This window comes from Zalophus californianus, chromosome 4, assembly GCF_009762305.2.
Source record: "Zalophus californianus isolate mZalCal1 chromosome 4, mZalCal1.pri.v2, whole genome shotgun sequence".
NCBI lineage: Eukaryota > Metazoa > Chordata > Mammalia > Carnivora > Otariidae > Zalophus > Zalophus californianus.
In genome coordinates, this window is record NC_045598.1 from 37,057,318 (window position 1) to 37,069,391 (window position 12,074).

The window sequence follows — 12,074 nt, forward strand, 5'->3', positions numbered from 1 at the left end:
TATGATCCTCTCAACAGATGCAGAAAAATCATTTGACAAAGTACAGCATCCTTTCTTGATCAAAACTCTTCAGAGTATAGGGATAGAGGATACCTACCTCAATATCAGAAAAGCCATCTATGAAAAACCCACAGTGATAATCATTCTCAATGGGGAAAAACTAAGAGCTTCCTCCCTAAGGTCAGGAACACGGCAGGGATGTCCATTATCACCACTGCTATTCAACATAATACTAGAAGTCCTAGCCACAGCAATCAGATAACAAAAAGAAATAAAAGGCATGCAAAGAAGAAGTCAAACTCTCACTCTTTGCAGATGATATGATACTTTATGTGGAAAACCCAAAAGACTCCACCCCAAAACTGCTAGAACTCATACAGGAATTCAGTAAAGTGGCAGGATATAAAATCAATGCACAGAAATCAGTGGCATTCCTATATACCAACAACAAGACAGAAGAAAGAGAAATTAAGGAGTCGATCCCATTTACAATTGCACCCAAAACCATAAGATACCTAGGAATAAATCTAACCAAAGAGGCAAAGAATCTGTACTCAGAAAACTATAAAATACTCATGAAAGGAATTGAGGAAGACACAAAGAAATGGAAAAACGTTCCATGTTCATGGATTGGAAGAACAAATATTGTGAAGATGTCAATGCTACCTAGAGCAATCTACACATTTAATGCAATCCCTATCAAAATACCATCAACTTTTTTTAAAGAAATGGAACAAATAATCCTAAAATTTGTATGGAACCAGAAAAGACCCTGAATAGCCAGAGGAATGTTGAAAAAGAAAAGCAAAGCTGGTGACATCACAATTCCAGACTTCAAGCTCTATTACAAAGCTGTAATCATCAAGACAGTATGGTACTGGCACAAAAACAGACACATAGATCAATGGAACAGAATAGAGAGCCCAGAAATGGACCCTCAACTCTATGGTCAACTAATCTTCAACAAAGTGGGAAAGAATATCCAATGGAAAAAAGACAGTCTCTTCAACAAATGGTGTTGGGAAATTGGACAGCCACATGCAGAAGAATGAAATTGGGCTATTTCCTTATACCACACACAAAAATAGACTCAAAATGGTTGAAAGACCTAAATGTGAGACAGGAGTCCATCAAAATCCTAAAGGAGAACACAGGCAGCAACCTCTTCCACCTCAGCCACAGCAGCTTCTTCCTAGAAACATCACCAGAGGCAAGGGAAGCAAGGGCAAAAATGAACTATTGGGACTTCATCAAGATAAAAAGCTTTTGCACAGCAAAAGAAACAGTCAACAAAACCAAAAGACGACCGACAGAATGGGAGAAGATATTTGCAAATGACATATCAGATAAAGGGCTAGTATCCAAAATCTATAAAGAACTTATCAAACTCAACACCCAAAGAACAAATGATCTAATCAAGAAATGGGCAGAAGACATGAGCAGACATTTTTCCAAAGAAAACATCCAGATGGCCAACAGACACATGAAAAAGCGCTCAACATCGCTCAGCATCAGGGAAATACAAATCAAAACCTCAATGAGATACCACCTCACACCAGTCAGAATGGCTAAAATTAACAAGTCAGGAAATGACAGATGTTGGCAGGGATGCGGAGAAAGGGGAACACTCCTATACTCTTGGTGGGATTGCAAGCTGGTGCAGCCACTCTGCAAAACAGTATGGAGGTTCCTCAAAAAGTTGAAAATAGAGCTACCATATGACCCAGCAATTGCACTACTGGGTATTTACCCCAAAGATACAAATGTAGTCATCCAAAGGGGTACATGCACCCCAATGTTTATAGCAGCAATGTCCACAATAGCCAAACTATGGAAAGAGCCAAGATGTCCATCAACAGATGAATGGATAAGGAAGATGTGATACACACACACACACACACACACACACACACACACACACACACAATGGAATATTATGCAGCCATCAAAAGGAATGAAATCTTACCATTTGCAATGACGTGGATGGAACTGGAAGGTATTATGCTGAGCAAAATAAGTCAATCAGAGAAAGACATGTATCATATGATCTCACTGATATGAGGAATTCTTAATCTCAAGAAACAAACTGAGGGTTGCTGGAGTGGTGGGGGGGTGGGAGGAATGGGGTGGCTGGGTGACAGACATTGTGGAGGGTATGTGCTATGGTGAGTGCTGTGAATTGTGTATGACTGTTGAATTACAGACCTGTACCTCTGAAACAAATAATACATTATATGTTTTAAAAAAAAAAGAAGATAGTAGGAAGGGAAAAATGAAGGGGGAGAATTTGGAGGGGGAGACGAACCATGAGAGACTATGGACTCTGAGAAACAAACTGAGGGTTCTAGAGGGGTGGGAGTGGGGGGATGGGTTAGCCTGGTGATGGGTATTAAAGAGGGCACGTACTGAATGGTGCACTGGGTGTTATACACAAACAATGAATCATGGAACACTACATCAAAAACTAATGATGTAATGTATGGTGATTAACATAACATAATAAAAAAAAATCGGGCCTTTAATGGACCTAGAGACACAATGATGGTTACCAGAGGGGGTGATGGGTGAAATAGGTGATGGGGATTAAGGAGTGCACATGTTGTGATGAGCACTGGGTGATGTATGGAATTGTTTAATCACTACATTGTACACCTGAAACTAATATAACACTGTGTTCACTATCCTGGAATTAAAAAAGAAAGACCTGGAGAAAGTGGGGAGAGGTTTCTGACCAACCCTGAAAGGGATTATCACATCCCCCCCAGTGCCTTGTCCAGCTCAGATGCCCATGGGCCCTTGGGGGTATATCTTAAAGCCCAGCTGGCATCACCGGATCACCAAGGGCTTCCTTTGCCTCTTGGTTTTGTGAATTCAGGGTCAGCAATACTCCCCACCCCCTCAACCCCTGCTTGAGCATAAGTCTTCAGGGGAATTCAGAAGTAGCTCTGCCTCTGCTGGTTCAGTACGTAAACCTGAATGCTAGATCATTAATTTACCAGTATAACCTCTTGATTGTGGTCCCAGTTTTGTTTTTTGTTTTCTGCATATTTCTCAACTGTGTTTCCTTTTGGGGTACAAGTCATCTAACTCCCCCATCCAAGCCTTTTTCAAGGCATCTGTGGTGTATCATCTCATAGCACAAAATTAAAATATCTGGTGTTTGCTCCATCATCTTTGTTTTAACTAAAATCTTATATTCTAATCTTTCTTCCCTGTCCACTGTCTCCATTACTTTTAGTAAAACCTAATAAAGAAAAACAGACTTTCCCTGAAAGTCTCCATGTTTCCCATGCCCCCAGCCCTGATTTATTTCTTGCTCACCTCTTAAAGGACAAGAGCTATAAAATACCTCCATGTTAGAGTTTACAAGAATCCCAAGAGGCATTTGTCCCCCTTTCTCTGTGGTTTGCCAGCTCCTGCTATACTTACTAATCTACTTTCCAAGAAGGATATAACATATTGTCCCAAATCCTGTTTTGGAAATTTGGCAACTCTCAGGCAATCTGTTTCTGCTGGAGAAAGTGTAAGCAAGGGAAGAATCTGGGTTTGTGTTCTATCTGCCTCCTAGGTTTGTTGTTCTCTGGCTCCTCAACCAAGACTTGTGGTTTTCCTAGGCCTGCCAAGGGTGTGAGGGGTGAGCCCTGGGCTCCTTTTTGCTATTTATGCTTAGTGAAGGCAAATGAAGAGAACCTTCTCCAACTTTGGTAATTTCCCTCTAATGCTGTCGTTTGTTTCCTCTGCTTGACTCTGCAGATCCCAAGTCCAAGTACCTGTACAAGTTCTTGATTCCATGTCCTGGTATGTATGTGCAAGAGAGCGGAGTGACTCACTCTCTTACTTGAGGTCCCCTTGCTATTGTAGAGTATTCCAAAGAAACAAATCAGAATGCTCAAAAACATTAAGAAGATGGTAGATCTATATTGCAAGTTATCTAGGGGGAAGATCAAGAAGGAGTGCTAAGTCAACACAGCACAACTTCCTAGGAACCCTCTTTGTCCATTTCTCTCCCCAAAGTCTCATTCTCAAGGCACATGTGTGTGAATCAGTCCCATCTCTGTCTTTAAAACTGCAGCCTCACATCTATATCCTTTATTTTATCCTTTCTTCTCTCTTGTTTTCTTGGTTCTTCCCCTTTCTTTTTGGAGTTCCTTTATTTCCATTTACAAACCAGTGCAGTTTTGCCCTGAAATATAGTTTGACAGTATTCCATGAGCAGATAAATTAAGACTTTTAGTCATGTAATTGGTATTTATATTAGACAAAGAAGGAAATAAATGAAAGAAACTGTAGGTTTGGGGTTCAGAGCTACTTGGATTTGAATACTGCCTCCCACTGACTAGTTGAATGTGATTTTGGGGAAAACATCTAATGAGTGTTACGTCTCTGGGCCATTGTGAGGATTAAGTGAAGCACATATTTTCTACGCTTAGTGTAATGGCTGGCATTGGACCAGCACCGGACCATGCATCACAAGCCTAACATGTTGTAAGCTCTCAATGAATGATGGAAATCACATATTAATAAACTTTAAGGTCATTTTAAAACCAAATCTTTAATGATCTTTCTTGCAACAGAAGGTTGTAAAGCATTGACCTTGATGAGTGTTTCCATTTCGTATCATTTATAGGTGTAAAGCACAGGCTAAGGCTCAAGGAGTAGACGTCTGGGGACAGAGTGAATACTCAGGTCTAGTTCCTTGTAAATTTTGTGCTCACAGTGTAGTTTATGGATTGGTTTAGAGTCAAGAGGAGACGAATATTTGTTATGTTTCTACCACAGGCTAGAGGCTGGTCCAGGTGCCTCGTGTATACACCTTCATTTAATCTGCACAGCAACACAGTGAAGTAGATGCTTATTATCACATTTTATCATTGAGAAAACCAAGCCTCAGGAGGATTAAGTGACTTACTCAGTTACTACACAGGTAGTAGCTGGTGACTTCAGGATCGGCACACTCATCAGGCTGCAAAACTTTGGGTCTTCCTCACAATATTAAATACATCCATCCCAGATGTAAGCATCAAACTGACTTCCAACTTAATAAATGAACACTGCTCTGATTTCCACTCTATTGTGACTACCTGTGTGCCACGGTCACCCCATGATGTTGTGTTCCTCACCTCTCCTTCCTCATCTCATTTAATAAAATGGCATGAGGTTTTCTTCCTTTTATTTCTCAAGGAAAAGGACTTGTGAGTCTAGACGGACCCAAGTGGTCCCAGCACCGTGAACTACTAACTCCTGCGTTCAATGTTAACATCTTGAAATCATACGTTGAGGTGATGGCCCATTCTGTGAACACAATGCTGGTAAGTGAAGGGACAAAAAGTGCTCTGGTGTGTTGCAGAATGCTTCCAACAGGGAATGTATTCTACATGTGTAGTGGGTAGTGAAAGCCAAAGGGGGATGGTTCCTAAAAATTACCCAATGTGCAATTATCAGCTGAGCAGGAGGTGTCTATGTAAACCTTTGCTTTGGTTCTTTGGGTGATTAAAAATGATGAAGATTTGGTCATCTGACTTAGATATATTTTGAGACCCTATGGCAGTAAACCAAGTACCGAGTAGTGAGATTCAGATGGTAAGTACTATAAATGATCAGTAAGGGAACCAGGGCCAGCTATAGTGGCTTCAGATTCAGAGGAGACTCAGATTTGCCAGGAAATATGAGCTGGACTTGATTATGTGGATAATACAGGTGAGGGAATTCTAGTCAGCATGAACAAAGGTATGGAAGTTAGAATGAACTTGCCTGATGGTCACAAAGACCCTATCAAAGGATAAGTGTCTACCTTAAAGTCGCAGATGTGAGTTTCTTCTTGTGGATAGTGGCAGATAATTAGAAGCTGACTTGGGCCTTTCAAAGGGGCGAGAGGATGTTGGCAGAGGAATATTCCTATGGGTGGTCTCTGATTTATAAATGAACTCCATTCCAAAACTCCCCTTGTACATGGTATATTTAAAATTTCTAAATTTGTACTTGTTTGAAAATCAGATAAGTAATTCATTAATACCAGTTTTATCAGAAACACTTCAAACCCCACAAACAAAGCCAAAGTTTCCCTCCACCTTCATTTACAAACCCATCCTTTTTCCCAAGAAAGTACCACTGTTACCAGCTGATTGGCTGGGTTCTCACAGAAGCGATTTAACCTCAGTCGCCCTGGTTGAGGTATAAAGACCCATGTCTCACTCTTGGTAGAGAACCAGTGGTGCGGGCTAGGGGGCGTGGGGTGTGCTCCTTCCATTCTGGTGCTGTGCAGCTTTGTGCACAATTGCAAATTAGCCAGTGGTGGTACTGGGTTTATCTCTGTTTCAATAAAACCACTTCTGTCTTCCTTGTTTCCCTATCCCACCTGTGCCTGAGGCCCCACTCATAACTCCTATCCTGTGATAAGAGTTATCCTGCTGAACTGTGCCCAAGTACCTCTAGCCTTGAGCCTCCCCTTTGTTCTCGTTTCTTCTAAATTTACTTTATTTACTCAGTAAAACTTACATAATTCAAGATGAAAGCAATTGAATTAACAATTGACATTTGGGTAAAAGCTTTTTTAAAAAAAATCTCTTTTTTCCCAAGATTTCCAAATGCATAACAGCTCCTAGCTACGGCATAGGTGCTCAACAAATGTAGGTTGATCTGATTTTAACCATTCAGATTTATTTGTGTTTTACACAAAGATTGCTTATTATGACAAATACATTTTCAACAGGGAACTTTATGGCAGTTTCAGTCACAAAACATCTCAAGTAGTGTGAGTAGGTCACTTGGGGGGAAAAGTAAAGTGGACAGAGGGAGCACTTGACTGGGAGTCACTCCCCAAACCTGCTTCTTTCATGGCTTCTCCCTGTCCCCCACTTCTGAAATGAAAATGGATAAAGAAGATGTGGTTCATATATACAATGGAATATTACTCAGACATCAGAAAGGATGAATACCTACCATTTGCATCAACATGGATGGAACTGGAGGGGATTATGCTAAGTGAAATAAGTCAAGCAGAGAAAGACAAATATCATATGGTTTCACTCATATGTGGAACATAAGGAATAGTGTAGAGGACCACAGGGGAAGGGAGGGAAAACTGAATGGGAAGAAATCAGAGAGGGAGACAAACCATGAGAGACTCTGGACTCCAGGAAACAAATTGAGGGTTACAGAAGGGACAGGAGTGGAAGGATGGGGTAACCAGGTGATGGGTATTAAGGAGGGTACGTGTGGTGATGAGCACTGGGTGTTATATGCAACTAATGAATCGTTGATCACTACATCAAAAACTAATGATGTACTATATGTCAGATGCTCAACCGATTGAGCCACCCAGGCGCCCCTGAATTGAAAATGTTTTTTAAAATGTTCCAAGTTTATTTTAAGTGTGGCTATGGCGGTTGGCAGTAGTGATGGTGGGGTGGGGTGTCTAGCAATTTGGGGACTGAAGATGGAGGAAGCCCTGGGGAGATCCTTTGTAATTATAGGTCTGTTTTACTGAGACTCTGATCTGCTGTAATGCAGTTATGGTAATAACTGAAAGGCCAGAGATACTTAACTCAGCCATTTACCAGACCTGGTTTGCTCCTTGCCCTTTCTCACCCAGCTGGGTGCAGTTTTCCCTTCCTCATGCCAAGTAAGCACTTGCTTAATTTACCTACATGACCTCTGGCTCCTCCTAGGTCAGGTTTGTCTACCTTACATCCTAAGGGCAGGGTCAGGGAGGAGCTTTCAGATAAAGACAGTTTGATGATGATGATGTCATTGATCTTGACCTCCTGTACCAGGGTAAGTGGGAGAAGATTTGCAGCTCTCAGGACACAGTGGTGGAGGTCGATGAGCACATCAACTTGATGACCCTGGACATACTTCTGAAATGTGCTTTCAGCCGGGAGACCAACTGCCAGATAAGCAGGTCAGTGACAGGAAAGCAAGGAAGACACTTGTTCGCCATCATCCAAGTCATTCATTGACATGTTGTCCCTGTTTTCTCTTCTAGCACCCATGATCTTTATGTTAAAACAATGTTTGAAGCCAGAAAAATCTTTTATCGCTTACACAGCTTCTTACATCACCATGACATCATTTTCAAATTCAGCCCTCAGGGCCAACGCTTACAAGAGATGGTCAAAATTCTACAACAGTACACAGGTATTTCTTGCATTTGGGTGGCCCAAGTCCATGCACTGTCAGAACTGTGTTGTATCTGTCTAGAAGAATGGGCCTCAGTGTGAAAAAAAGAAAACATTCTTGTTCTTAATGGAGCTTTTATAGGGACAGTGCTGCTTTAGAAGAGTTTGCTAGATCCATAGTAGTAGTTCTGTCAGAAGTTTTCTATACCATGTTCATTATGCACAATTGTTATTAATACAAATATAACAAGGGGACATTTAATATCCCAAAGCACACAGGGCATATGCCTTTTAGTGCAGTGTTTGCAGTAATAACGAATGAATAATGACAAACTAAAAACATTCATGCAACATAGGAATGAATACAGGAGCAGAGTGAGCATGGACATGCATTCAAAAGAAGGGGAAAATTAGGAGTTGTTTGGCAGGTATAAAGTTTCAATTACACAAGATGAATACGTTCTAGAGATCTGTAAGTTAACAGTACTGTATTGGATATGTAAAAGTGTGTTAAGTGTGTAGATCTCGGGTTAAGTGTTCTTATTACAATAAAAAAAATAAAAGAAGCTCCATTCAGGGCGCCTGGCTAGTTTAGTCAGTAGAGCATGAGACTCTTGATCTCGAGGTTGTAAGTTCGAGCCCCATGTTGGATGTAGAGATTACTTAAAAATAAAATCTTAAAAGAAAAAGAAGCTCCATTCAAAAATAGCTTTGGCAAAACATAAAAATAAAAGTTGAAATAGAGTAAGGCTTTTTTTTTTTTTAAGATTTATTCATTTGAGAGAGACAGAGAGAACACAAGCAGGGGGAGAGTCAGAGGGAGAGGGAGAAACAGACGCCCTGCTGAGCCGGGAGCCTGACACGGGGCTCGACCCTGGAGATCATGACCTCAGCCGAAGGCAGTCACCCAACCATCTGGGCCACCCAGACACCCCAATAGATTAAGTTTTTTAAGCAATTCAACATTACTATTCATCAACACCATAATAGAGAATATTTATCAAGCAGTTAATGAATCCTTTCTTGGCTCCACCACTTAGTAGCAGTGTGACTTTGGGCAAGTTTACTCACTGCTTTGTCTCAGGGTCATCTGTAAAATGGGGATAAAAAGGAACCTATCTCCTAGGTTTGTGGTGATGATTAAATATGTTAACATACATAAAGCACTTAGGACAGTGCCTCGCACTGAATAAATGTAAACATAAAATATAGTTACTTTAGCAAATATATTTGCCTCAAGGAAATTTGCAAGACACACCTACACATGCACAGTCACACACACATAGACACACAAGAATGTAGATATTATAAGGAGGACATTCAGAGAAGCAGGTTAGGTTAACAATTTAAGACACAGATGGGCATTATATATAGCAGTAGTTCCAAACTTGTCCACATCATGGCCCACACAGAAAATGCTAAATTTGTATGGCTCATTAGAGTGGGTCTGGGGGCATCTATGAAGGACTTGGTGAAAAAATTCTTTACTATTTCTTTATATCACATAATTATGATAAAAAACCAAAATGCAAAGTATTAGGGGAAACTTAAATTTGTTCAAAATAAAACCTTTTCAAATTTTTTATTTTTATGTAGTCAAATTTATCAATATTTTTTTTTATTGCATCTGGATTTTAAGTAGTAGTCACTAGCCTTCCCTGTTCTAGGGATCTTAGCCCTTGCTCTAATGACATTTTGGGCTGATAAGTCTTTTTTGTGTGGGGAGCTGTCCAGTGCTGGGATGTGGGGGATGGGGTGGGATGTTTAGCTGCATCCCTGACATCTACCCTCTCGATGCCAGTAGGACTCTGATAGCTGTGGCAACTGAAAATGTCTCCAGACATTGCTGAATGTCCCCTGGGATCAAAATTATTGGCAGCTGGGCTGCCTGGGTGGCTCAGTTGGTTAAGCATCCAACTCCTGATTTTGGCTCAGGTCATGATCTCAGGGTTGTGAGATTGAGCCCCGAATTGGACTCTGTGCTGGGTGTGGAACCTGCTTAAGATTCTCTCCCTCTCCCTCTACCCCTCCACTCCCCCCCACCCCTGCTTATGCTTGCTCTCACGCTCTCTCTCTGTCTCTCTCAAAAAGTAAAAAATAAAAATAAAACCTTTTAAAAAATTATCTGCAGGGCGCCTGGGTGGCTCAGTTGGTTAAGCGACTGCCTTCAGCTCAGGTCATGATCCCGGAGTCCCGGGATTGAGTCCCGCATCGCGGGGGGGGGGTCCCTGCTCAGCAGGGAGTCTGCTTCTCCCTCTGACCCTCCCCCCTCTCATGCGCTCTCTCTCTCTCTCATTCTCTCTCTCAAATAAATAAATAAATAAAATCTTAAAAAAAATTATCTGCAGCTGAGACCCATTGCCTTAGACCTAAACTAGAGACGTTCATCCATGTTTTTCTTCCAGTGCTTGTGTGATTTTGTTCTTTTTGCATTTAGATTTCTGATCCATTTAGAGTTTATTCTTATGTATGGTACGAAGTGTTGATCTAACTTTTCTAAATGGTTATCCAGTTGTCCCATTGCCATATATTAAAAAGTTCCATTTTTTCTGTGATATATATATATCATGGAATATTACTCAGCAGTAAAAAGATTGAGATCTTGCCCTTTGCAACAACATGCATCCATACCTAGAGGGCATTATGGAAGTGAAGTTAGTCAGACAAAGACAAATACTCTATGATCTCACTCAGATGTTTTGATTTAAGAAACAAAACAAATGAACAAAGAAAAAAGAGACAAACAAAAAACCAGGCTCTTAAATACAGAGAACAAACTGGTACACTTGAAACTAATATAATACTATATGTTAATTACACTTCAATTAAAAATTTAATTTAATTTAATTGAAAAGTTCCATCTTTTCCAGTGATTTGAGATAACCACCTTTATCATATACTAAATTGACATATGTATTTGAGCTTATTTCTGGACTTTATTTTCTATTCCATTGGTCTATTTATTCATGTATTGGAATCACATTGATTTATTTAAAGAGATTTTGTAGTATGTTGTTTGTTTGTTTGTTTGTTTATTTTTTAAATAAGAACTAGGGATGCCTGGGTGGCACAGTCAGTTAAGTGTCCGACTCTTGGTTTTAGCTCAGGTCATGATCTAAAGGTGATCTAGGGTCGTGAGATCAAGCCCTGCTTAGGGCTCTCCACTCAGCATGGAGTCTGCTTAAGATTCTCTTTCCCTCTCCTTCTGCCCTCCACCCCGTGCTCATTCTCTCTCTCTCCTAAAATAAATCTAAAAATTAACAAACTATTTTTCAGAGAGTTTTAGGTTTACAGAAAAATTAAGCAGAAAATACAGAGAGTTCTCATATGCTTTCTTACCTCCTCCCCCGCCCCCACTTACACAGTTTCCCCAATTATTCACATCATGCATTAGTGTGGTACCTCTATTATATTTGATGGGGCAATATTGATACATTATTATTAACTAAAGTCCATAGTTTACTTTAGGGTTCACTATTTATATTGTACACTGTATGGGTTTTGACCAACACATTATGATATGTATCCCCTTCTAATCCTAGTTTTCTGAGAGGTGTTTTTTAAATCATGCATGGGTGTTAGATTGTGTTAGATCTTTTTCACTCATCTTTTGATGTGGTCCCATGATTTTTCTTCTTTAACTTATTGATGTAATAGATTGCATTAATTGATTTTTGAATGTTGAACCAGACTTGCATATCTGGAATAAATCCCACTTGGTCATAGTGTATAGTTCCTTTTATGCATTGTTGGATTTTATTTGCTAATATTTCATTGAGGATTTTAGCATCTATTTCATGAGAGATATTGGTTTGTAGTTTTCCTTTCTTGTAATGTCTTTGTCTGGTTTTGGTATTAAGATAATGTCTGGCCTCATAAAATGAATTAGGGAGTATTCCCTCTGCTATTCTCTGGAAGAGATTATAAAGAATTGGTATGATTTCTTTCTTAAATATT

At 40.1% G+C, this 12,074-nt stretch overlaps 1 protein-coding gene across 1 annotated transcript in view; it reads left to right on the forward strand.

The window, feature by feature from the left end:
* The window catches only part of LOC113912514 (cytochrome P450 4X1), a 70,679-nt gene that overhangs the window by 38,259 nt on the left and 20,346 nt on the right, over nt 1–12,074 (forward strand). The window contains exons 4-7 of the mRNA XM_027575740.2: nt 3,754–3,798; nt 5,182–5,309; nt 7,773–7,900; nt 7,985–8,136. Coding sequence (XP_027431541.1) covers nt 3,754–3,798; nt 5,182–5,309; nt 7,773–7,900; nt 7,985–8,136 — 453 coding nt within the window. The remainder of the gene's footprint in view (nt 1–3,753; nt 3,799–5,181; nt 5,310–7,772; nt 7,901–7,984; nt 8,137–12,074) is intronic.